The sequence below is a fragment of the Lasiosphaeria miniovina genome (genome assembly GCF_030549165.1).
Source record: "Lasiosphaeria miniovina strain SMH2392-1A chromosome Unknown B0T26scaffold_8, whole genome shotgun sequence".
NCBI classification, from domain to species: domain Eukaryota; kingdom Fungi; phylum Ascomycota; class Sordariomycetes; order Sordariales; family Lasiosphaeriaceae; genus Lasiosphaeria; species Lasiosphaeria miniovina.
Genome location: NW_026848227.1, coordinates 3,048,255 through 3,069,194, shown reverse-complemented (window position 1 = coordinate 3,069,194; position 20,940 = coordinate 3,048,255). Strand labels below are relative to the sequence as shown.

The following is a 20,940-nucleotide window of genomic DNA, read 5'->3' as shown; positions in this document are numbered from 1 at the left end:
AGTTCTTTCCCACATAGATCATGAAAGGAATATATGTACTGGCGGGCTCTATTCCTCTTGGTGATAGGAGGAAAGAATACCACCACCCTCGGCGGCCGGGTCGATGGACCACTTGCGCGACGGCAGTATGGCCAGGGCGTCGTTGGACCGCCAGCCGGCCTCCCACATCTCTGCCCCGGCCCACGCGATCATGGCCCCGTTGTCGACGCACAGCGCCGCCGGCGGCGTCACGATAGCCATGTTCCCGAACCCGCGCGCGTCCAGGAACCGCCGCACCACGTGCCGGAGGAACCGGTTGCTCGCTACGCCGCCCGCCATCACGAGCATGCGGATCTTGGCGAGCACCGCCCGCTCAGCCGCCGCCGCCGCCGCCGCCGCCGCCTCCGCGTCGGGTGTTAATGGCTCGCGGCTGGCCTTGGACCCGTCGCCGCTGTTTTGCCGCCGTGGCTTCCGGGGCACCGGTGGCGGCGGTTTGAGTGCCAGCACCACGCGCCCGGCCACGTGCTCAAACGCCATCTTCATGGCCGCGCGCGCCAGCACCCGCCGCTCGGCCTCGTCCATGTCAGGCTTTCCAGCGACCGCGCGCTGCACCGCGCTGCCCAGCCCTGTGAAGTTGTATTCCAGCGAGCGCCGGTCCGACAGCGGCGCCGGCAGCTTCCAGCCCAGCCCGGAGTCGAACTGCGTCAGCTCGTCGGCGCGTTTAGCCGGCGGCGCGTAGCCGTCGTAGTCGTATCCGCTGCTGCTGTTGTCGGCCGCCGGCGCGTCAGGGTACGCGAACTTCTCTAGTAGCGCTCCGTACATGACGTCCGACGCCCCCGACGTTATCGCCGATGGCAGCACCGCCCGCGCGGCGTGGTCCAGCATGTTACCCAGTGCCGTTGTCTCAGCTTCGGCCAGCACCTTATGCGACGTCAGCGACCGCGACAGCACGAGCTGCGTGTGGCCGCCCGACAGCAGGAGCGTGAGGAACGGGAACTCGGGCGTCTGCTGCTGCTGCGCCGCTGCATCCCCGGTCCTGTTTCGAGTAGGGGAATTAGGAGGAGTAGTCGCTGTTGTGTTTTGGAGAGAAGCAGTGGCGCCTGTCGGCCACCGCGCCATGGCGTCGACGAGCCGCGGCGTCAGCGCGTGCGCCTGCATGTGGTGCACGCCCAGCAGCGGCACCTGCATGGCCAGGGCGAGACCCTTGGCCATGGTGAGGCCGACGGACAGGCTGGCCGCCATGCCGGGGCCGCGCGTGACGGCGATGAGGTCGGGCACGCGGCGGAGCGTCCACTCGCCCGTGCGCGCGTCGCGGATCGGCAGCGCCCGCCGCCGCGTATCTTCGCCGCCGCCGCTGCTGCTGCTGCTGCTGCTGCTGCTGGAAGTCGCCTCAGGTAGCACCTGTAGCGCCTCTTGCACCAGTGGACCCAGCCGCGCCGCGTGCTCGACCACGGCCAGGCCCGGGTGCACGCCGCCAAACATTCGCTGGTCCGACGTGACCTTGTTGCCGAAGAGCAGCCGTGCCGCCGGGCCCTCCTTCTCCATCACCGCCACGCACGAGTCGTCGCACGACGTCTCGATGGCCAGCGTCAGCAGTGAGCGCCGGCCACGGGCGGGGGTGCGAGCCGTCATGGCTTGCCTTGTCGTCGCCGTAGCCGTCATGGAGATGCCCGCGGCTGCGAACCGCCACCCGACCCCGCAGCCGTGGCCGAGCAGGGGGCGCGCAGGAACCATGGGGCTCATCTTCAGTTCGGTGCTCCCAGGGTTGGCTTATATGTAAATGTATTCTGCTGCGCTAAGGTCGCGGGATCTCTATTGGCCGCAACGCACTCGCAGCACGAGCGTAGTTGTTATTGTTGCCTGTGCTGCTGAATCTGATGCGTACGCACGCATTGTACATACAAATATTGCCGAAGAATCCGCGATTCGTGTTATCAGAGGCATCCGTAGGTACCTACGTATGCAGGCGCCAGCAAGAGACGGTTGGTTTTGCTGTAGTGCGTTTTTTGCAGGCTTCTCTTGGCCAGGCCGCGAGTGGCAACAGGTCGAGAGCTTGTCCTGGGTCATCAAGGTTCCCGCCCTAGAAAAAAAAGGACCTCTTGATTTGACGGGTGCCGCCAGCTGTCCACAACTGCCAGGACACCAGAAGGGGCTTTATTTTCCCAAGGTATGGTACTTCACATGGGCTTGACAGTTGGTGCTGTTATTTTTTGGAATCATAAGTTTATCATGGTGCAACTTTCTGGAGTTTTTTATTATGCATGCATGCCATGTATCGGTGTATCGAAACAATCAGTAAGAAAAACAAAACAAACGCTGACTATGCTCCATGTCTCAACCAGCTTTCCCCTTTCCAGCCATTTATCATAATCACCGATTTTGCATTCTCTAGCCGCTAAGCGCTACAAAGTTGGTGTATACACACTTGCAGCCGCCACTACCCCCATCTATGCCGCCAAAGCTGGGATTCGGCACCTTCTGGAACGACGGATTGACCAAGTTCCCGTTTACCGTCATATCGTTGGGTAAGATACGGGCGTCACGGACAATGTGATGGTTGTCGTCTATGCTTCGGACAAATGACGTCTTGAGGTGCGGGTCGCCGCCGTGTGTGTCTAGCGTAATGGTGACGGGATACGGCAGCGTGCCCGGCTGCGTGTCGTTGGCGCTCGACGCGACGCCGCCGTTGCCTCCCACGAGCCGCGTCGTGTTGGACCGCCGCGTCCAGATCTCCACTTTGTAGCGTGCTGTCAAAAACGTAACCACGAACTTGGCATCCGACTTGAGCGAGCCGCCATCCTGGTCTGCAGGGTCCTGCGACGAGACCGATTGGTAGTACGTGGTTTTGTTATAGTAGCTGTAAAACCCGTAGTGCTCGGTCGGCAGCCCACGATCGAACAGCCGAAGTGGCTGCTGAGATGGATGTGCAAGGAGCACTGCTGGTGCGCCTGTTCCGTCCCTGTCGAGGACAGGCGGGGGGAGAAAGGACTCAAAATCGGGAATAAAGGTCGAGTTGCTTTTGGTGCTGTTAGAGCTCGAGCTTTGACGACGGCTAATCATGTTGGGGCCTGCTGAGTCGCCAAGGGATTCCAGCACACTGATGAAGAAAGGCGTCGGCTCCCCGGCCTTGTCGTCGGATACAATCCCGTCCGTCGTGTTGCCCAGAAACCAAATATTCTGAAAGTCCGGAGGAGAGGGATCTGGCTTGAACCCAACGTCAAAGGCCGAGCCAGCTCGACGCCTGTCTGTCGGTCGCCTCGATAACGATGCGACACCAACAGCCCCGCCGCGAGCGTCAAGACCGCGAGCTTCCGAGGACGCTGACACCGGAGTCGGATGGGGGGGCTCTTGGCCCGTGACGTTCCAGAGTTGCCGCGTGTTGTTATCGAACTGGATCTGGAAAACAAAGCTTGGCTGGTTTGCATTGAAAGGCGCAGCCGACGAGGCCTCCTCTTTGGGTAGGGAGCAGGTCCAGAGCGTCGGAATTTCAACACAAGCCGAGGTAGAATCAGAGCTGGGGCCGATTACAGTTGCGATGCCCGTGGGGATCGGCGGGAAGTCGGTAAGGTTGAGCCACGGCGATGGTGCAGTATATTCGCCGCCGCGGTGAGACAGTGTCACGCCGAGGACGACGGCCAGAATGATCAACCCGAGTATCCCGGCGCAAACTCCAAACCACACCCGCCTCCGTTTCCTTCCCTCAGGTCCGGGCCTGCCATAACAGCCACTCCCGGGAATACAGCCGCGGCCTTTCCACAGCCCGCCGATCTTCCGCGCAATAGCGTCCTCCTTCTCGTGTCGACGTCGCTGGCGCTCGGCTTTCTGTCTGGGGCCATTGCCAGTCATGCCTTGGAAACGATGGCCAGTTACAAAAGACCCAGGAGCCCTATTGGGTAGCTGAACAGGAGGTGGTGTCAGGGGCACATTGCTGAGGCTAATGGCGCCCTGTGACGTCATTGTCCTTGATAGGCCAGGCGAGACTGGGCCAGGAGAGGGTGGGTACATTGAGTTCAGGGGATGTCCAGGAGGGAACACGGCACGATATCGGATATTGTTCTTCTTCTTCTTTGAAGGCGGCGAGTATGGCGGGGGCACCTCAGAAGAGGCTCTGTTCCCCTCGTCGGGAAGTATCCGTGTCTTCTCTGCTCGAGTCTCAACCATAGCCGGCGATGAGGTGGAACTGGAGGTGGCTACAGAATGAGGGACACTGTGAATAATTATCTTTGGGGGACGGTGAGCCGTTTTTGTAGCCTGGGGAAGTTCACTTGTGTGATTGTCGTGACGTGTAGGTGATGAGTCTTTCTTCTCGTCCATCCCTTTCCACCATTCTGCTGACTCTTCGGCTTGGGGGCTGCCGGGACCTGTGGCTTCGGGTATCACAGGGGTTTTGGGCCCGAACGGTGATGTGACTTGATCCCACCAACCCTGGGATCGAGAGCTTGCCACCGTCGCAGTCCGCTGAAGCCCTCTGGGCGGAGCCTTCTGCCTCGTAGCCACAGGGCTCCCATCTTCCTCGAAGAGGGTGACTGGGGTTTCCATATCACCTTCATCCTCGCTGAGGGAGACTAGCGCCTGACTGACATATCTCTTATTTCCCGGGTTTCTCGAAGCTGGAGTATTGCCATCCAGATCGACAGCTGCAGCCGTCAGTGTTTGGGCGCCTGTAGAACTCTTTGGAACGGGCGGGGCGGTTGACTCGTTGAATCTTCTTGAGAAACCGGCACCAACAGGCCCGCGTGGAGTAAGTCCGTCGTCTGTATCTGGTGTGTCTGGGGACCAGGCGGAGGTCGGATATTTTGGCGAGGAGACCTTAGCCGGCTTGCTGAAGTACATTGGGAAGTCCACCGGCGTTTCCACGACGGCTGTCTCAGGGCTGATGATAACATCCGAGTCGGACGGCATGGCGAACCCGATGACGATGGGGCCGGGAGCGGGTGATAGATCGTCCTGTGTAGAGGCTTCGGCCGCCAGTTGTTCTATCCTCCTGTTCTTGTGGATTTGGCTGGGCTTCTTCTTAAGCCAACCAAAGGCGCTCGTGGATTCTGGCACTTTGCCCCCTTCTAGGGCCTGTAGCGCGGCCGCGTCGACAAATCTCCCAGCTCGTACCTCCCGGATTTGAGGGGCAGGCTTAAACTGTTGCGCAACGTGTTGTTGTTTCAGTTGCTGCTGCTGCTGCTGCTGCTGCTGCTGCTGGCGGAACGTTGTCATGTCCGTTACCACCTTGATGCCCGCTTTTGCATTCTGGGCCTTTTGCCTCTGGCGCGACTTCAGTCGCTTGAGTCTTTGGACGGACGGATGAGAAGACAAGGAAGATGGCTGTGGCTCTGGACGCTTCGATGTCCCACCACTTATCTCAGAACGTGTTCCATGGGTCGGGCTGATAAGAGGTTCATCTCCCGAGCCTGCGAGCGATATAACTTCATCGTCCTCCCAGTCCTCCCAATCCTCTCGATTCCCGTCGAGGGGAGGGCCAGGCGGACCGCGATAACGCGTCCTCGGGGTAGCCATGTTGTGCCAACAGTTGGAAACGGCTAGTGGTAGGATTCAGGTGCTTGCTTTTTCGATGTCAAGGTGAAGCGAATGTAAAGAGTGGGTTTCGTTGTTGAGGAACGTGGCATGGATGCCATTCAGAATGTACGTTTTGCGAAAATAATTGAGGAAGAAATCATGAAGACTGCCACCGCAACCTCAAGGCGGCGATAGTTTGTCAAATGAAACCAAAAATGGTGTGGCCGGCTCAAAGAACAAAGAGCGATTCATCTAGCCAAAAAATAAGGGTCCACTTGGGCACGAGGCCACGATGTCAAAGAAGGACGCGACAATGGGAGCCTATTGAGAACAATAGACGCGGCAAAAAAAGACCGGACGAGATGGGCAGCGCAACTCAAAGGCGAGGGACGGAGAAGGGAAAAAAACTAAAGAATGAAGCGCAGTCAAGGACCATATCGGAGCCAACAATGCCCGGACTCGTCTTTCAGCAGAGACGCTACCTGCCTTGCCTACAAACTACATTACCTAGGTTTCCGTGCATACCTACCCATGGATCCATGGGGAATGGGTATATTCATTCCCGAGAGACGCTGTGCCGTGACTGGCCAGCCTGTCTCGGTCTGCAGCTGCCCTTGTTTTCTGTCGAGCGCCCATCGACAAGGCGGCGCCCTCTTTGTGGACGAAAGGCGCCCATGCTACGAGGGGACGCGAGATTTGGCGCAGTTTGGGTAGGAAATAAGCGCTCACAGGCTCCTTGGTGTTGAGGCATTGGTTGTCGTGAGCCGCCCACTGTGCCGGGCTTGTCGCTAATTGGCTCCTGCTTGTCGCGGCCCTCATCTAAGCGACGGCCAATCGAGCTTTCGTTCCGCTTCAGATTGCAACGCGGACCGCGAGATACGTACGTAGTCAGATGGGCAAGATGGCGAGATTGCCACGTCGTCTCGTGTTCATTGTTACAGAGCTGCAGACTGCAGTTATTCCCGAGTCCTTTGTGAAGACGAGGACGTTGTAAGTCAAGCAACGTGGAGGCGCAATCCATTCCATGTGGAATCGCGGACGGGAAGAACAGAACCTGCCCGGAAGCACGGAACATGCCACTGAGGGGTGGGTGGTGGCCTCAGCCCTGCCTGACAGTTTGCGGGATGTGCGCTGCTGTGGAACCAGCCCAGGCAGCTCCACTCTAAACTGTCCCCGCTCATGAATTCGATTCTATGATGATACCGCCCATGTCTAAAATCAAACTGCCAAACTAGAAGCCGACTCCATCCGGGCGCCTCCATGTTTCGAAGCATACCACACACTACTGGAGGTAGCCCAAGATCCACATGAAGAGCAGCGTGCTTGACAAGCTGGCTGCTTGCTACTTACGGATAGTACGGGGTAATACAGCTTCGTACGGTACAAGAAGGACTCCCGTCTTCGTAAAGTGGGACAGTGAGTTGGCGGGCTAGAGAGAATTCCTCTCCTGGGTTAATAACACCACAGTCCGCCACGAATAGGGATACAAAGCCTTTTTTTCGGCTTTCACGTGCCGCGTTCTGTCTCAACGACAGGTCTCCCTCCAGCCAGTCAAAAGTACAATTCGTATCCGTACCAAGCGTTCTGACACCGTCTGATCATTATTAGTGATGATACATACCAGCCCCATTTCCTGGCCTGACTGTTGGTGACATGAAGGATGCATTACCCCATTCCCGACGATACGAACGATTCTTGACAAGAAACATAGATACGTAAACCCGCCGGCCGCGACCCAACGCCATAGAAGCTGCCAGCTGCCTTCGCTCTCAACTCTCCACGCAAACTGTAGTAGCCCCAAAGGCCGGCTCAGAACCAACAGGTCCTTCCTGGCTTGGCTGCCAAGGATGCCGAGAAGGCAACGCCTTTTGCCAAGACGCCAGGCTCTTCTGATCATGCACAGAACGCCATCTTCAACGACGGGTGTCATCAACATCACTCGAATCTTTCTCAGCCAGCAAACTTCTCACGACTGGTTATGCCTTGTGAGAAGCCGCCTTTTTCCCCCGTGCCGGTGGATTGTTTGATGTTCGGGGTGATCGAGTCAACTAGGTACCTACCTATGGGATAACCCAAACAAGAAATCACAGACGTACCAAGGCCGCGCTCTGGCTTCCACAACCGCATGAACTGGTACCAACATAAACTGCCAGACACAAAAAGGCCACGCTGGGATGCCATGACAGAGAGAAAACTCCTAAACAGCCCGACAGTCTATTAATTAATTCCCCGGCCAGTATTACAGACTAACTAAGGCAAGCAAAATGCGTACACGCTAATCGAATTCTAACAAAACCACCGCCCGTCTTACCATTGACAAGTCCCGTCCCGTCATCACATCTGGCATCGACGGACACGTATAGCCCTGTAACGCAGCACTTGGCTGGATTCACAATGGCTGTGAGCCCGGGCCGATCTTGGGCTAAGGAGGAATGTTGACGGGGTGGCGTGGTGTAAAACAACAAACAGGAGGTGCCCGAGCGGTGTTTTTCCAGGCCAGCTGCCAATGCGAAGCGCTTAACGATCATTGGCGGGGCCAGAACAGAGCCGGCACATATTAAAAATCGCAGGAGCAGCATTTTCCGGAGAAGCATTTTCCGACGGAGGAGAAGCAGTCGGTGATGACGGAGCTGCAGCTTTTGAAGCAGGCACAGGGATTGACGGAAAGTTTTATGTCATCACCACCGCGCATGTTAACTTCGTCCGTTGGAGGTTGTTCGGATTTCTACACAAGACACGAGTCAGCTTTTGCCTTTATTAAGAATCAGAAGGGAAGTAGCCGGTATTGGCAGATGTTGTGAGATGATGAATAGGCACCTTGGTCTGTTGGGGCTTGGAGAGGATTGGCTGGCCGTAACACTCACAAACTGCTTCATGACAACGCCATTGGTCACCTCCATAGGTTCCTGCTGCCGGGGCTGGGGAGAGTCCATGGCAGGCATGCTAATAACTTTCCCTAGAAGCTTGGGTACCGAAGGCCTGATTTTGGCGGAAAGTGTTGGCTGAGAGTGGTGTGCGAGCTGAGGTACCGTGGCCTTGGTTGTGAGGAACAGCAGTTCTGGGCCGGAAGAAGAATAGGTACTCGGTAGGAAGAGGAATGTCTAAGTAAAAACTCGAGGTGGCGTTGTCCGGCTCTCTTTATCTCTTGCCCTACCTCGAAACTGAAATAAGGCACAGAAGCCAGCATCTCTTGGCGTGTGGGCTTTTTGACTGCCAAGTCAGTGCACGGGAAGATTCCAGATAGCTAGGTCTCGGTTGGTGTGAAGCGGTGGTCTACGCCGCTTGGTAGGGCGAGGTGGGAGGGGTTGTGAGGCTGGCAGGGCCGCAAGTCGTCGGCCGCCGCCCCAGGCCTCACTGCCAAGTGGTGGGTGGAGGTGAAACATTCCAGTACCGTACCTAGGTACACGAAGCTGCTCTAAGACGCTTTTGTTTTGGGGGCAGGGCGACAAGCGGTAAACATGGGTGGGCTCTTGAAGTTTCTAGCACAACTATAGCTTTTTCAACTGCCGGTTTGGAAACCGGAAGCAGACCCGGTTGCAAGTAGGTACCGGCGGTTGGCTACTTACCTACCGTGCCGTGGTGTTGTGAGGGTGGGCCCTAGCTTCGGAAGCACTGCTGTTACACGAAACATCAAACTCACACTCAAAGACAAATCGGGGTGAGGCGTCGTGGCGAGCGCCGCCATCACCAGTAATCACAGAGCCAACAAGGTGATGTCGATCCACTTTTATCTTCGCATGTGCGCCAATGTAGGCTTAAAATGCCGACCGCCTGTGTAGCTCGGTTTTATTTCCAAAAGAATTAACGTTCTTAGCTGCGTGCCTGAGACATAACGTTAAGGCACGGCAGGCATTCGAACAAGGCGCAAGCGGCCGTCAAATGGCCAGTGAAACTACACTAGCCTTCACCTGGTATTTTATTTGCTCTTGGTTACGGTATATACGAGTATTAGCCGATCCAACGAGGGGGGGATGTCCCAAAGGGAACCAGTGAAGTTCCAGATGCACGTGACACAAAAGTCTTACCAACCCAATGTGCCCCATCTGTGATCTTCGCCGCAGTTGGGCGTGTAGCTGTTGTTGGTGTGGAGGCCCCTCGGATTGAGGTTTCAGCCCCGTCCACCAATTCAACCGAGACCAGAAAACCGGGATCGGCCCGCCTCTATTAACACCACTTCCCGTACCGAGTCGGCAACTAGGAAAGAGAAAATACCGGTAACCAGGAACTTGGTTCAAGCAACTGTCCGATCCGTATATACGAACAAACGGACTTGATTCGCATTAGTACTGAATACACACACAATGTAGTCAGATTGAGGTAAATCTTACAATTGCTTGACGTCTTACTCGACTGTGGGTTACACGATATTCGTCAGGGCAACACAAGCGACCTAACCGGCAAGGAGTCTGCTGACCAAGGAGCAGCAGGTTCCTTGGTCAGGGTGTTTCAGTAACTCTGACGAGTAAATATCATCTCAGAATAATGTACTGAGGTCTTGGGGCGAGGTTGTGATCACCTCGAGAGTGATTCCTCGAGACGCCAGAATTATCACCGAGGATAGTGCGGACAAAATTGCTTACTGAGACGGTCTCCAGAAAGTGTCGTTCAATTTTCACTATCGCGTATTCCGTCTTCTTTTGGCTTACGAATCCAATCTTAACAGCGAGCGGTAGGAAAAGCTCGCAATGAGAAACCGAGCTGGTATCGAAAGATAATTTCGTACACGAGACGTAATGTTCTGACTTGTGATGCGAGCAGTTTGCAGTCTTCTGTATAATTAAAAAGGCAGAATAAATCGTACCAAGTATGTACAACCCGAGCTGCCATTCCTTGTATGGAATAGCACGCTTGCTCGTTGATCGGGATCGCTAGGCACCAACCACCCTTGACTGTAGAGTAGCAGATCTCAGCAGATCTTACTTCCAGTCATGTAAAGTTGTAACTGAGCGGATGGAAGAGGCGAATATGGCCATTAAAATAGTCCCGTCTTCACGTCAAACATGAGTAGATATAATGCCCCATCCAAGAGGCAATCCGAACGACGGGCAAAAGAAGCCACCGTGGTTTCACCTTGTCGCGATCCCGCAAGATTGTGGCCGTTTTAAAAAGGGTTGGATTGTGCATCGTTGGACACCCCTGAGTAGGATTGGTATCTGGATGGGCACAAGGTTCCATGTATCCCCTCCTCTATAGATGTGGGGGGTGACTACGGACCAGATTTGAGGTTGCAGCTGAGCCGCGGTATTCCACACATCACAGTAGTACGTATCCTTGCTAATTACCTCAGGTTGAAAAGATTAGTTGCGCGGCCAGTCATTAACCCAGGCCAAGGCAATTTGGTAAAATACGGCAGGTCAACGTGAAAAGGAGCAGGAAAAACCGATGCGGCCTGGAAACGGTCTATCAATCCCCCTGAATTACTTTCCGCCGTGTATCCACTCCGAGTCACACAGCACACACAGCACAGTACCTAGCTTGCATCCGTCCTTCCGCATCAGTCTGGCAAACACCAGAGCAAACCACCAGGTGCTGGTTAGCCGCATTTTAATTGGCATTTCATCTTGGTCGCATGCCACTGCACTGCATTGGCCTCGAGCACTCTCCCTGGTCCGTCGTCCACTTTGGCTGGTCGCATTGCGTGCGGGACGAGGGAGCAGCGAGAAAGTGCACGTCGACAGCTTTAAAGCCACGAGGCGGCGCAAAAAAAAGGCAACCTTATTAGCTTCTTTCCGGCCACCGGCACCTGCACTGAGCCACCGACTGCTGCTCTGCGCTGCACCGCACCGCACCGCTTGGCCGTACACTAGCCTTTCAGCCTCTCCCCGATCTGCGCGACACGACACGCGCATCCAATCCGATTCCAGTGTCGGACCTGGTGGCGACCCATCAGTTTGCTGGCCCGACGTGGGGAAACCCAACCTGGCGTTCTTCAAGTTTGGCGGCACGTCGTCGTCGTCGAACGACGGACCGGCTCGATCGCCCTCACACAATCGAAAACGATCGTCGGCCGCTCCCCCCACGCCGCTCCGATTGGGCGATCGTGACTGGTCGTCGGAACATCTGGGGGTTCAGCCCCATTACCACCCGTCTCGTCTTTCGCCTATTCCGGGTACGTGTCCTCCCCCAGCTCCTTGTTCCCGGCTGGTAGGCAATAGCCGTGCCTTATGGCCGGAGGCGGCGGTACCTATTTAGCGCCAAGTGTTGCACAAGACGAATTGGCTGTGCAGCCCTGTACTGCGCTGCGCTGCGCTTTGCTTCGCTTTGATGTCCTGTACTCTGCTGACTTACCGACTGGGCCTCGTGTGTGTTCCAGGCACCCCCAGCTCCCCAATGTCTCTCTCGCGCAGCCCCTCTCCCGTCCCCGGCGGCGGGTGGGCAAGCCCTGGGCTCAACATCAGCGCAAGCGGCCGATCGAGTCCGACGAGGGGCTACTCGGGCTCCAGCGGCACACCCGTCATGTGGGAGTCGGCGAGGTTAAAGACCGGATACCCATCCTTTTCGACACAAAACCCTAGCTTCCTCACGCGACACATGTGCCGCATCTCGAGTAGCTTGTCGCGCTTCAGTGCTATAAACCCCCACACCGACAAAGAGAAGCCTGCCCGTGGTCGGTGGTCGATCCAGAGAGTGCCCCTGGTTGGACGACTAAGGGGTATGATGGGGCGTCTGGGCAAGAAGATGAAGATAAGGCTGCTCATCTTGCTGCTGTTGCTGCTGTCGATTATCGTATTTTACCAAACACGTAAGCTCCGAGCTCCACGTCTGTCTCTGGATGGAGAAGTCTGACCTCGTGCATAGCTCTTATATACCGTTGGCGGAGAACTTCATGGCTTGGCGGAGGACAAAAGTTCGTCATAATTTTGGCAGCCAACGTGGGCGGCGGGGTGACGGAGTGGAAGGGCGCGCGCGAGTGGGCTATCGAACGAGACTCGGTGCGGAATAAGAAGAAATACGTGGGCCGCTGGGGGTACGAGCTCGAGGTCGTCGATATGAGCACCAAGAAGCGGTATGCCCACGAATGGAGGGAGAGTTGGGAAAAGGTCGATTTCATTCGCACAAGCCTGAGGAAATATCCCAAGGCCGAGTGGTACGTGGTCAATCCTACTAACGTCCGTGTTATCTCCCCTTCTGACTTATCTGACTTGGCTCTCTAGGATCTGGTGGCTTGACCTCAACACGTTCATCATGGAGCCTTCCTACTCGCTCCAGAGCCATATTTTCGACCGACTCGAGAAGCACGTCTACCGCGACATCAACGAATACAACCCCTTGAACATATCACACCCCCTGACCGAAAGCTACCTAGATGCCGAGTCGCAGAGCCCCATTGGAGACGGAAACGCCAATTCGGTGAACCTGATCCTTCCCCAAGACTGTTCAGGTTTCAACCTCGGATCCTTTTTCGTGCGTCGGAGTGCCTGGACCGACCGGCTGCTGGATGTGTGGTGGGATCCGGTATCATATGAGCAGAAGCACATGGAGTGGGAGCACAAGGAGCAAGATGCCTTGGAGCAGCTGTACATCTCGCAACCGTGGATACGGAAGCACACAGCCTTCCTCCCTCAGCGCATGATCAATAGCTTCCCGCCCGGAGCATGCTCGGAGAATGGTAACGACACCCGGATACACTACGATCAGCGCGACCGGGACTTCCTCGTGAACATGGCAGGTTGCGAATGGGGCCGCGACTGCTGGGGAGAGATGTACAACTACCGGGAGCTCAGCTATTACCTGAACCGGATGTTGTGGGAGCGCTTCAAGGAGGATTTTGTAGCCGTGATCTGGTACAAGTTGACAGGCCAGAAAGTGAAGCTATAGAGGCACTCGTCCCCATCGGAAGCAGAGTATGATACCCACGACGTTTTTTATTCACCTACATGGGGCGGCGTCGACAAGATGCCGCTCTTTAGCGCAGTGCGCCACAAGCGATCCAGATTCAAGATTATCTACCTAATGGCAACGTCACATTCGAATCAAAGGACTTGCAGTCATCGCCGTATGCTTTGTGCCACCACAGAGTCAACAGTATTCGAGTATTTCAAGGGTCTTCTTGATATACACATCTAAGACCCTTTCAAGGGCCCGTTCAGAAATATTCGAGGGTCCTTGCTGTACTCGAATAATATCTGCTGCGGAGTGTTGAACATGCATAGTCGATTTGTTGGAGTCACGGGCAGAATGTAGGGGAAAGGTTAAGGCTTCAGACATGGAAATGTATTTTTATCGGAGTAAAACATTTCCAATATAAGTCCAGAGCGGAGGCAAGGGATCGCCGTCCTGCTTATATGCGCAACGCATCACTGTTTTGACGAAGGACTGAAACAAAAGGAGAAACATATGAGAGCTGACATAGTTTCTGTTGTAAGGTGTTACTAAAGATCTACGATGGCGTTGGTAGCAAAGGAGTGTAAGACGAGCTGAAGGTTGATATCAAGGCAGATATCGCAGTGAGTCAGTATGAAACATTTTATGGACCCTTTTGGTCATGTTTCTGGATGTACCTAATCACAAACATCGCGAGTAATATACCTACCAGAGGTCATTGCAAAGTAAATAAAGATCCGCGCAAAGACCAAGGAGATGTGGCCACACAAAATTTGAGCCCTTGTCTAAGTAATCTACCTTCCGGACCGATTGCTCGGAGAAGGCGAATGCGCTTGAGCTGGGGCGATAGATAAACAGATGTGAAACGAAACATGAGAGAGGGAACATGACTCGTTGCCGTCTCGTGGTCAATGACGAGTCGGCTGAAAGGTGGGTGGGTGAGTCTAGATCATTATGATCATTGAGTGAGCCGGAGGGTATCCCATGACAATTTACGTGCAAATACTCGGCGCCGTTGATCTTGGTAGTTGGGCAGTGAGATATTGGGCCCGTTGAGTGTGTCTGGGTGGGTAGATATCAAGAAACCGGGGTTTCGGGGGGCCTAGTTCACGAATTAGTTAGGAGAATGTAAACATTAAGTAAATAAGGCAGATAGCACCATTCTCCAAGGCGCAGCAGACTCGATAGAAGCTAGCTCGAGACATATAAAATTTATATGTATCGTGATGTGTGATACAGATGCACAAATGTATTGGCCGTACCGCGCCGTGACAGACGTTACGGACATAACGCAAGGGAATTAAGATGGATGAATGGGCAGGTCCTGGGTATGGGCTAAATTAGATGCAGGTTCATCTGAGGCCAGTCGTGAAATATCGAGCTCGATGTGAACCCTCCGGCCGAACAAGAACTTCAACAAGCAAGTCCATCAAGAGTGAAGTTGAAGCCAAAGTCAAGGCTGCCCGCCAAAGTGGACATGTGTTCCACATTCCCCACACACATGCGCCCCTGCAAGGGGAGTCTTGGCCCAGATGAGCCCCACATCAGATGCCGGGAGTGAGTTTGTGGCGGGTGGCCAGGCGGCAGATGATTGGCCCTTACTTCCTCATTCTCTTTTGGGCGGCGTCACAGGTGCTGGGCCCTTTCAACCCCACATCTCTCTGGAGCAAATCGTTTACCGCAGCTCATCGACGTGCCAAACTATGGGACAGTGAGCCACCGGCTCGGGACATCCAGCGAAGGCGATCCACACTCTGGCACAGATATTCTGCCCGAGGCCGCGCCTTCCACTGACCGCCCCGAAACTGGTATTCTCCGTGCTGGCTGGTGGTCGTACCTTGCATTCATTGGTTTCGCCGCCAAAAAGTTTGGCTGACAAGAAACTAACTACCTTCCGTACCTACAGTGGACGGGACGTTTCTGCATGGAAATTCTTGCCAGCCTTGCCAGCTTGGCGCCAGCGTGTTTCGTTTCTCGTGTTTCTTCCCTTCCCCTGCCGCGCGTTGCTGCAATACCATGAACCTTCCCATGTCTCGCCGCTGTCTAGATTGTTCTATCTACTTCACGGGTGCGCATCTCAACGAGGCTGCGCGCGCCAGCCAATCTAGCTGAATCTTAATATCGAAGCCATGGAGCTAGTGTCCATTGCCCCGGTACGACGGCCGAACTGACTCTGTTCCGTCTTCTGCGGCCGGGATGCACGTCTTGGGTGTGCGGGCTGAATAATGTCGGCCTCGACCCCACAAGGGGTCGCAGGAGAATCGCATCGCCTTGATTCATTGGGTCTGTGGTGGTGTGGTGGTCTTGACACCTGAGACTACGATGTAGGAAGGTAGCCGCATCTCAGCCGGGAAATGCATGCGCATGCACATCTCAACCCCCGGGATGCTATTTTAACAAGCCCATCCCCATACCCCCAGTGGCGGTAGTTTGGGCCCCGATCTCTGTATATCCTCGCCCACCGGCCCGGTCCTTCCCTGCCATTTTCTTCCCCATTACTGGCTCGGCCGTCTCTCTTTACGCGGCCCTGGCCATATGGTGGTTCACAAGTCGTCAGCCGAGGTTACTCGTTGAGTTACCTTCGTCCGAAGACTTCACTTTGTTCAGATCACTCTCTATTGTTCTATTGCCGAAGGAAGCAGGGCTTTGTTGGCTACCCTGTCTTTTAACTTTTTTTCTGTGCTGGGGATTGTTGTTTCATCTCTTTGTTCCTATTGTTCACATCGTTCGCATTGATACCTTTTCTATTGTCCCATTGTTCCGAGTGGCCGTCTCTAGGCTTGAGGTTGCGCCGGTCGCTCCCCCAGACCTCCTTTTATACGCTCTCACTCCCAACCTTGCTCGCCACTGCAGTGCTTAAGATATCTTGTTTCTTTTTTTCCCTCCAATTCACTCCTTAACTCCTCCGAGGCTACATCTCCAAAGCACAATCTTGTCTCTCCCTGACCATCGTTCCTTGTCGATACTGAAACGCAAAGTATCAAGAAAGAGTCAAATACCCGCCACTCAAGCGCAAAATGTTGTTCCCGGAAACGGTATTCCGAGTTGGCACTGCGGCTCTTGCGGCCGGCGTTGTGGCCGAAGCCGCCTCGGACTATGCCCTTGTCGATGTATTCGACAAGAGCAACTTCTTCAAGGAGTTCGAGTTCTTCGACGAATCTGATCCCACCAACGGCTTCGTCAAGTATGTGGATGCTCGGACAGCCAACGATGACAGCCTTGCCGGCTACTACCAGGACTCCGTATATCTCGGAGTCGACCACACCAAGGCGACGACTACCGGACGCGAGTCCGTCCGCGTCGAGTCCAAAAAGTCATACACCCAGGGCCTCTTCGTCGCCGATATCAGCCACATGCCTGCTGGCGTTTCTGACGCCGGCTCCTGCGGACTCTGGCCCGCTTTTTGGATGTTCGGGCCCGACTGGCCGAATTCGGGCGAGATTGATATTCTTGAAGGCGTGAACACGCAGTCATCTAATGCCATCACGCTGCACACAGCCCCAGGCTGCCACATGACCAACACTGGTTCCTTGGCCACCACAAAACTCCTCAGGACCGACTGCAACGGGCAGGAAGGCTGCAGTCAAAACACACAAGCCACCAACAACTATGGTGCCGGCTTCAACGCCGCTGGTGGCGGTGTGTATGTCGTCGAGTGGACTAGCACTGCAATCAGTCTGTGGTTCTTTGGCCGCAACAGCTCCATCGCCTCGGAACTCGCCAACAACAACAGCCAGGAGGCACCCGATACCTCCGAGTTTGGCCAGCCGCTGGCCGTCTTCGTGGGCGGCGCTTCCGGCTCCGGCTGCGACATCGACTCGCACTTCCAAAACCACAGCCTCGTCTTCGACACCACCTTTTGCGGCGACTGGGCCGGCAAAGTCTGGGCCCAGGACGACACGTGCTCGGCCCTTGCCCCCAGCTGCAGCGCCTACGTCGGCTCCAGCCCCAGCGCCTTCGCCAATGCTTACTGGCTTGTCAAGTCGATTAAGGTTTACCAGAAGCCCGCAGGCGCTAACGAGAAACGGTCCGATACACGCCTCCCGCTGCCCTTCATCGCCTAGATGGCCCAGAGCCTTGGGTCTGGGCGGGACTTCCATCTTGTTTACAGCTTTCCCCTTCTTCTTTTCGATATAGACTTATAAACACCTTTTTTTCTTTTTGGGTAGGACTAGTAGGGCGATTTGTTTACTTTCCCGTGGATTGTGGAAGCGAGTTTATTTGGCGTTTAGGGGCGGATGAGGGACGAAAAGCATGCAGACAAAACACTTTCGCACACGCACGTATCATCCGCCGACGGAACTCGAATTTTTCTTTTAATATCTCTTGGATGTACCCTGTGACGTGGTGGTTTAACACCGCAGCTGGCTTTTTATTCTCGCTCTTCTTCTTTTTGGCAGGACGCATCTCGCACAGTTCATTAGATTCTGTGTATATATTTATCTATAAAAACCAACATCTTCCGCCTTCAGCTCCGTCCTTGTTGCGTGGCCCGCGAATATCCAACACATTTACAGGCACGGGCGCGAAAGTCTCGAAATTAGGTTACCTAGTGCCATCAAATGCCAAGTATGCTTTCACGCTTGCTGCCGGGCTTGGGAGATTTGTTCCCGCCGATTTCTGATCTCAGACTCCATTTTCACGTTTGAGTCTGCAGCAAATACGTGCCGCGTATTGAGCACATCAACCGTAGTCAAAGATGGATTCTGGTTATGGGCCTAGGGGATAGATATATTGCCAGCTCGAGGTGTTGGGTTGGAAATACTCAAAGATCTGCCAGTGCACCGAGATGAAGCCAAGCTCTCTCTTGTCTCGTAAAACAACCATCTGCCCTTCACATGGCTGCTGTTTTGGCAAGAGCCTTTTTAAATTCATCCCATGAGAGTTTGGCAGATATGTTGATGTGGTGCTGGTTACTTGGCCTCCGTGTCTCCTTTCTCGTGTATATATACTCGGGGAGGCTAGCGGCCAGCGACTCCTGAATATGTCTTGACAGACCGGGGTTATCGATGCTATCAATGAATTTCCAGATAAAACCCACCTCCGAAATTGGCTTGCTGTTCTTGTATTCTTGGTTAAAAGAGCGGTAGAGTCTTCTGAAGTCGCGGCTGCTATAGGAATGCAGGGTCCGTTTTGGGCGATCTTGAGGTGAATCTTCAATCTTGCGCTTGCGGCCTTCAGCCAAGCGATCCGTGCCGCTATACTCTACTTGGCCTTTGTCCTTGACAACAATCTGGCGCTCTTTCTGCAACGGAACTTCCCTAGTGTCTGGTTTAAGTGATCAGAATTGGTATCTTCGCTTCGACGCAGAGTGTGTACTTACCAGGTTGGGTCGCACACATCTCAGCTGCCTCGGCTTCATGGTAGTCCAGTAATTTCATCAGTTTCTCGCTCCGAAGGAATATCTTGTTGATAAAGCTGACGGTCTCCGGCGGGATCTCCTGGCGAGACGCATCCATGCTATCTAATTTGCGGTCCAAAACGGATATCCTTTGCTCCATCAGCAGCTTCTCTGCCCTCAGTTGCACCATTTCAGCCTCCACGAGGCTTAAATTGCTGATAATGGACCGATTTTGCCCTCGAATGGCTTCGATGCTCTGCAGGGTACTCTCCTGTATCCTCACGAGGTCTTGCTGGAGATCGGTGAGTTTTTTGGCAAGTTCGGAAAACGTTTTAGTCGCCTCCTCCTTATCTTGGTCAACTTCCTGCTTTAATAGTGGAAGACTGCATCGAAGAGGCTTTAGCTCGTTGACCTCGAAGGTAATTTGCTCTGACCTCGCCTTCGACTCATCGAAAGCGGCCGTGACAAGTTGCTGGTTGCGTGCAAGGTCGTTTTGCAATGAGTTGATCAAGGCGTTGACCTGTTTGGTATGTCCATCAACGGCCCCTTTCAGAAGTGTCACTTCTCGGCTGTTGTGCTGGGCAACCAGATAGCTGGCCCAGCTGTTGCTCAGTGAATGATATAACCCCTCGGGGTTTGTTGACGCTGGACGAGTTTCCATCGAAGACTGCGACGACAGGGATGGGTAGCTATGCGAAGCTTCAGACTCTAGAAGCTAGTCATTCACTGACAAATTAGAAGACGGAGACGACATGTAGAATATCTGTTGGCGGGCACTGGTGCTGTCAATCTGCTTAATTCGGTCTTGTCGTGGACATGTCAGAGATGGAACTGCCTGCTTCATGGCCAAACCGATCGAACCCCTCAACGGTAAAAATTTAGTCGTGGACTTGTGTGCGATCTTGCCCGAAACCGAAATCGGTATTGGGAAGGCACAGCCTGAGAACCTCCTTCCCCCATGGTGATAGAATTGGATCCCCAACCCAGGCAGGCGTCGATGAACAACCAATGATCCCGCTCCTTCCCTGTAGACTGAGGAACTGGAAGTCCTTACTTCGAGCTGGCGCTAGCAGTATTCTTCCTACAATACACCTGATGACATATTCGAGACGTCCCGGTGTGGTCCAACCTTTGGAGATGTGGCCCGCGCCAGAAACTGGGCAATGTCGTCGATCTCGTCAGGTATTTTGAGAAAGTGACCCTCTTGCTCAGCTCCTGAATAATCTCTCTACTCCACATTGAATCCAGCCTGGACGAGTACTTGCTTGGCCTGCTGCCCAAGTTCAATGTCGACGTAGGCATCGTCAGTACCGTGGCCTAGGAACACTGGCGTCGATAATAGGGGCCTGCAGCCCTGCAGCGATGGAACTAAGGGCAGTTTCCAGGCGGCCATCATACCCTCTACAAACACGTCCGACTCTGTTCCCTTCCACCCAGGCTTTCGGGTTTGGCCCCGAACAACGAAATCCTCAATAGTCGAGGCAAATGGGAGCCAGCTGCTGGCCCCTACAAATGCGCCAAGCTGCCTGTTGGGGTTACCTCGATACATCAACGTCCACATGCCGATCGCAGCTCCCTGGCTGATGCCTCCAAGCACGAGGTTTTCGGATCTGCCGTGGAGCATTTCGGACTCCCTCTCCAGGATGGTCCCTATATAGGCCACCGACTTCTTGATCCCATCCATCTGCAGATCCTGCCTTGCATTTGAATGTGCCAAAGAGTACGCCTCGAGCCAGGAAGGCATTTGTTCTTTGAAGAGGTCGCTCCAGCTAGTTTTCGAGGACGGAAACACCCACCAACCTGGAAACATCAGCGGTAGTGTCATGTTGCCGGTTGTGGCTGCCTCAAGGAACTCCTCGGCGAACTCTTCGCCAGTGCTTCCTCGTCCATGCAGGACAACAGAAGTATGCGTGTGCCGGGCCGTGGGCTTGTGGACGTAGACTGAGCCAAAGGCGTCGCCCGGGGAAGGCGCTAAAGCATCCTTCTTGTCCATTTATTGTGGATGTATTTCGACTAGCTACGGCTTCTGAGCTATAGTACAGTTTACTTGAGTGGTAATAGCATGGATGGCACGTAGGCTTTCAGAAACGCACACGTAGGACTGCGAGCCGGGGCAGTCTTCGACGAGGTGTCTGCCCCTGACGGCAATGAGGAAAGCAGTGAGATTTCTGGGTCTTGACTACTAGGCAGGTAGGTAGGTACCTAGGTACCTTGAGTAATGACGAGGCGACTACGGAATAACACTACCGTATTAACTCCCGAACGAGCAAGATGTCGGTGGGTCACGA

The 20,940-nt window shown here is 54.6% G+C and overlaps 6 protein-coding genes across 6 annotated transcripts; 3 read left to right on the top strand and 3 right to left on the bottom strand.

Moving 5' to 3' along the window:
* Window positions 1-48: 48 nt before the first annotated feature.
* B0T26DRAFT_658042 (glycoprotease family-domain-containing protein) lies at window positions 49-5,487 on the bottom strand (the record flags this gene model as incomplete). The annotated part of the gene is given in 5 exon segments (XM_060438837.1): window positions 49-381; window positions 487-1,015; window positions 1,091-1,618; window positions 2,354-2,367; window positions 2,386-5,487. The coding sequence occupies 5 exon segments, from the start codon at window positions 5,485-5,487 to the stop codon at window positions 49-51; spliced, it is 4,506 nt and encodes a 1,501-aa protein (XP_060290639.1).
* Window positions 5,488-8,044: 2,557 nt separating this feature from the next.
* On the bottom strand, window positions 8,045-9,172 carry B0T26DRAFT_681412 (uncharacterized protein; the record flags this gene model as incomplete). The annotated part of the gene is made up of 4 exons (XM_060440637.1): window positions 8,045-8,212; window positions 8,352-8,588; window positions 9,058-9,084; window positions 9,128-9,172. The coding sequence occupies 4 exons, from the start codon at window positions 9,170-9,172 to the stop codon at window positions 8,045-8,047; spliced, it is 477 nt and encodes a 158-aa protein (XP_060290638.1).
* Window positions 9,173-11,817: 2,645 nt separating this feature from the next.
* Window positions 11,818-13,305, top strand: B0T26DRAFT_658592 (galactosyl transferase GMA12/MNN10 family protein; the record flags this gene model as incomplete). Its single annotated transcript, XM_060438888.1, has 3 exons — window positions 11,818-12,229; window positions 12,286-12,574; window positions 12,642-13,305. The coding sequence occupies 3 exons, from the start codon at window positions 11,818-11,820 to the stop codon at window positions 13,303-13,305; spliced, it is 1,365 nt and encodes a 454-aa protein (XP_060290637.1).
* A 2,654-nt stretch (window positions 13,306-15,959) lies between these two features.
* On the top strand, window positions 15,960-17,508 carry B0T26DRAFT_511900 (endo-1,3(4)-beta-glucanase-like protein). The gene has a single exon (XM_060435434.1). The coding sequence runs from the start codon at window positions 16,329-16,331 to the stop codon at window positions 17,373-17,375; it is 1,047 nt and encodes a 348-aa protein (XP_060290636.1). The 5' UTR covers window positions 15,960-16,328; the 3' UTR covers window positions 17,376-17,508.
* On the top strand, window positions 17,509-18,040 carry B0T26DRAFT_511899 (uncharacterized protein). Its single transcript, XM_060435433.1, has one exon. The coding sequence runs from the start codon at window positions 17,642-17,644 to the stop codon at window positions 17,933-17,935; it is 294 nt and encodes a 97-aa protein (XP_060290635.1). The 5' UTR covers window positions 17,509-17,641; the 3' UTR covers window positions 17,936-18,040.
* Window positions 18,041-18,145: 105 nt separating this feature from the next.
* Window positions 18,146-20,645, bottom strand: B0T26DRAFT_658792 (Alpha/Beta hydrolase protein; the record flags this gene model as incomplete). The annotated part of the gene is made up of 3 exons (XM_060438900.1): window positions 18,146-18,453; window positions 18,635-19,367; window positions 19,890-20,645. The coding sequence occupies 3 exons, from the start codon at window positions 20,643-20,645 to the stop codon at window positions 18,146-18,148; spliced, it is 1,797 nt and encodes a 598-aa protein (XP_060290634.1).
* Between the last annotated feature and the right edge of the window lie 295 nt (window positions 20,646-20,940).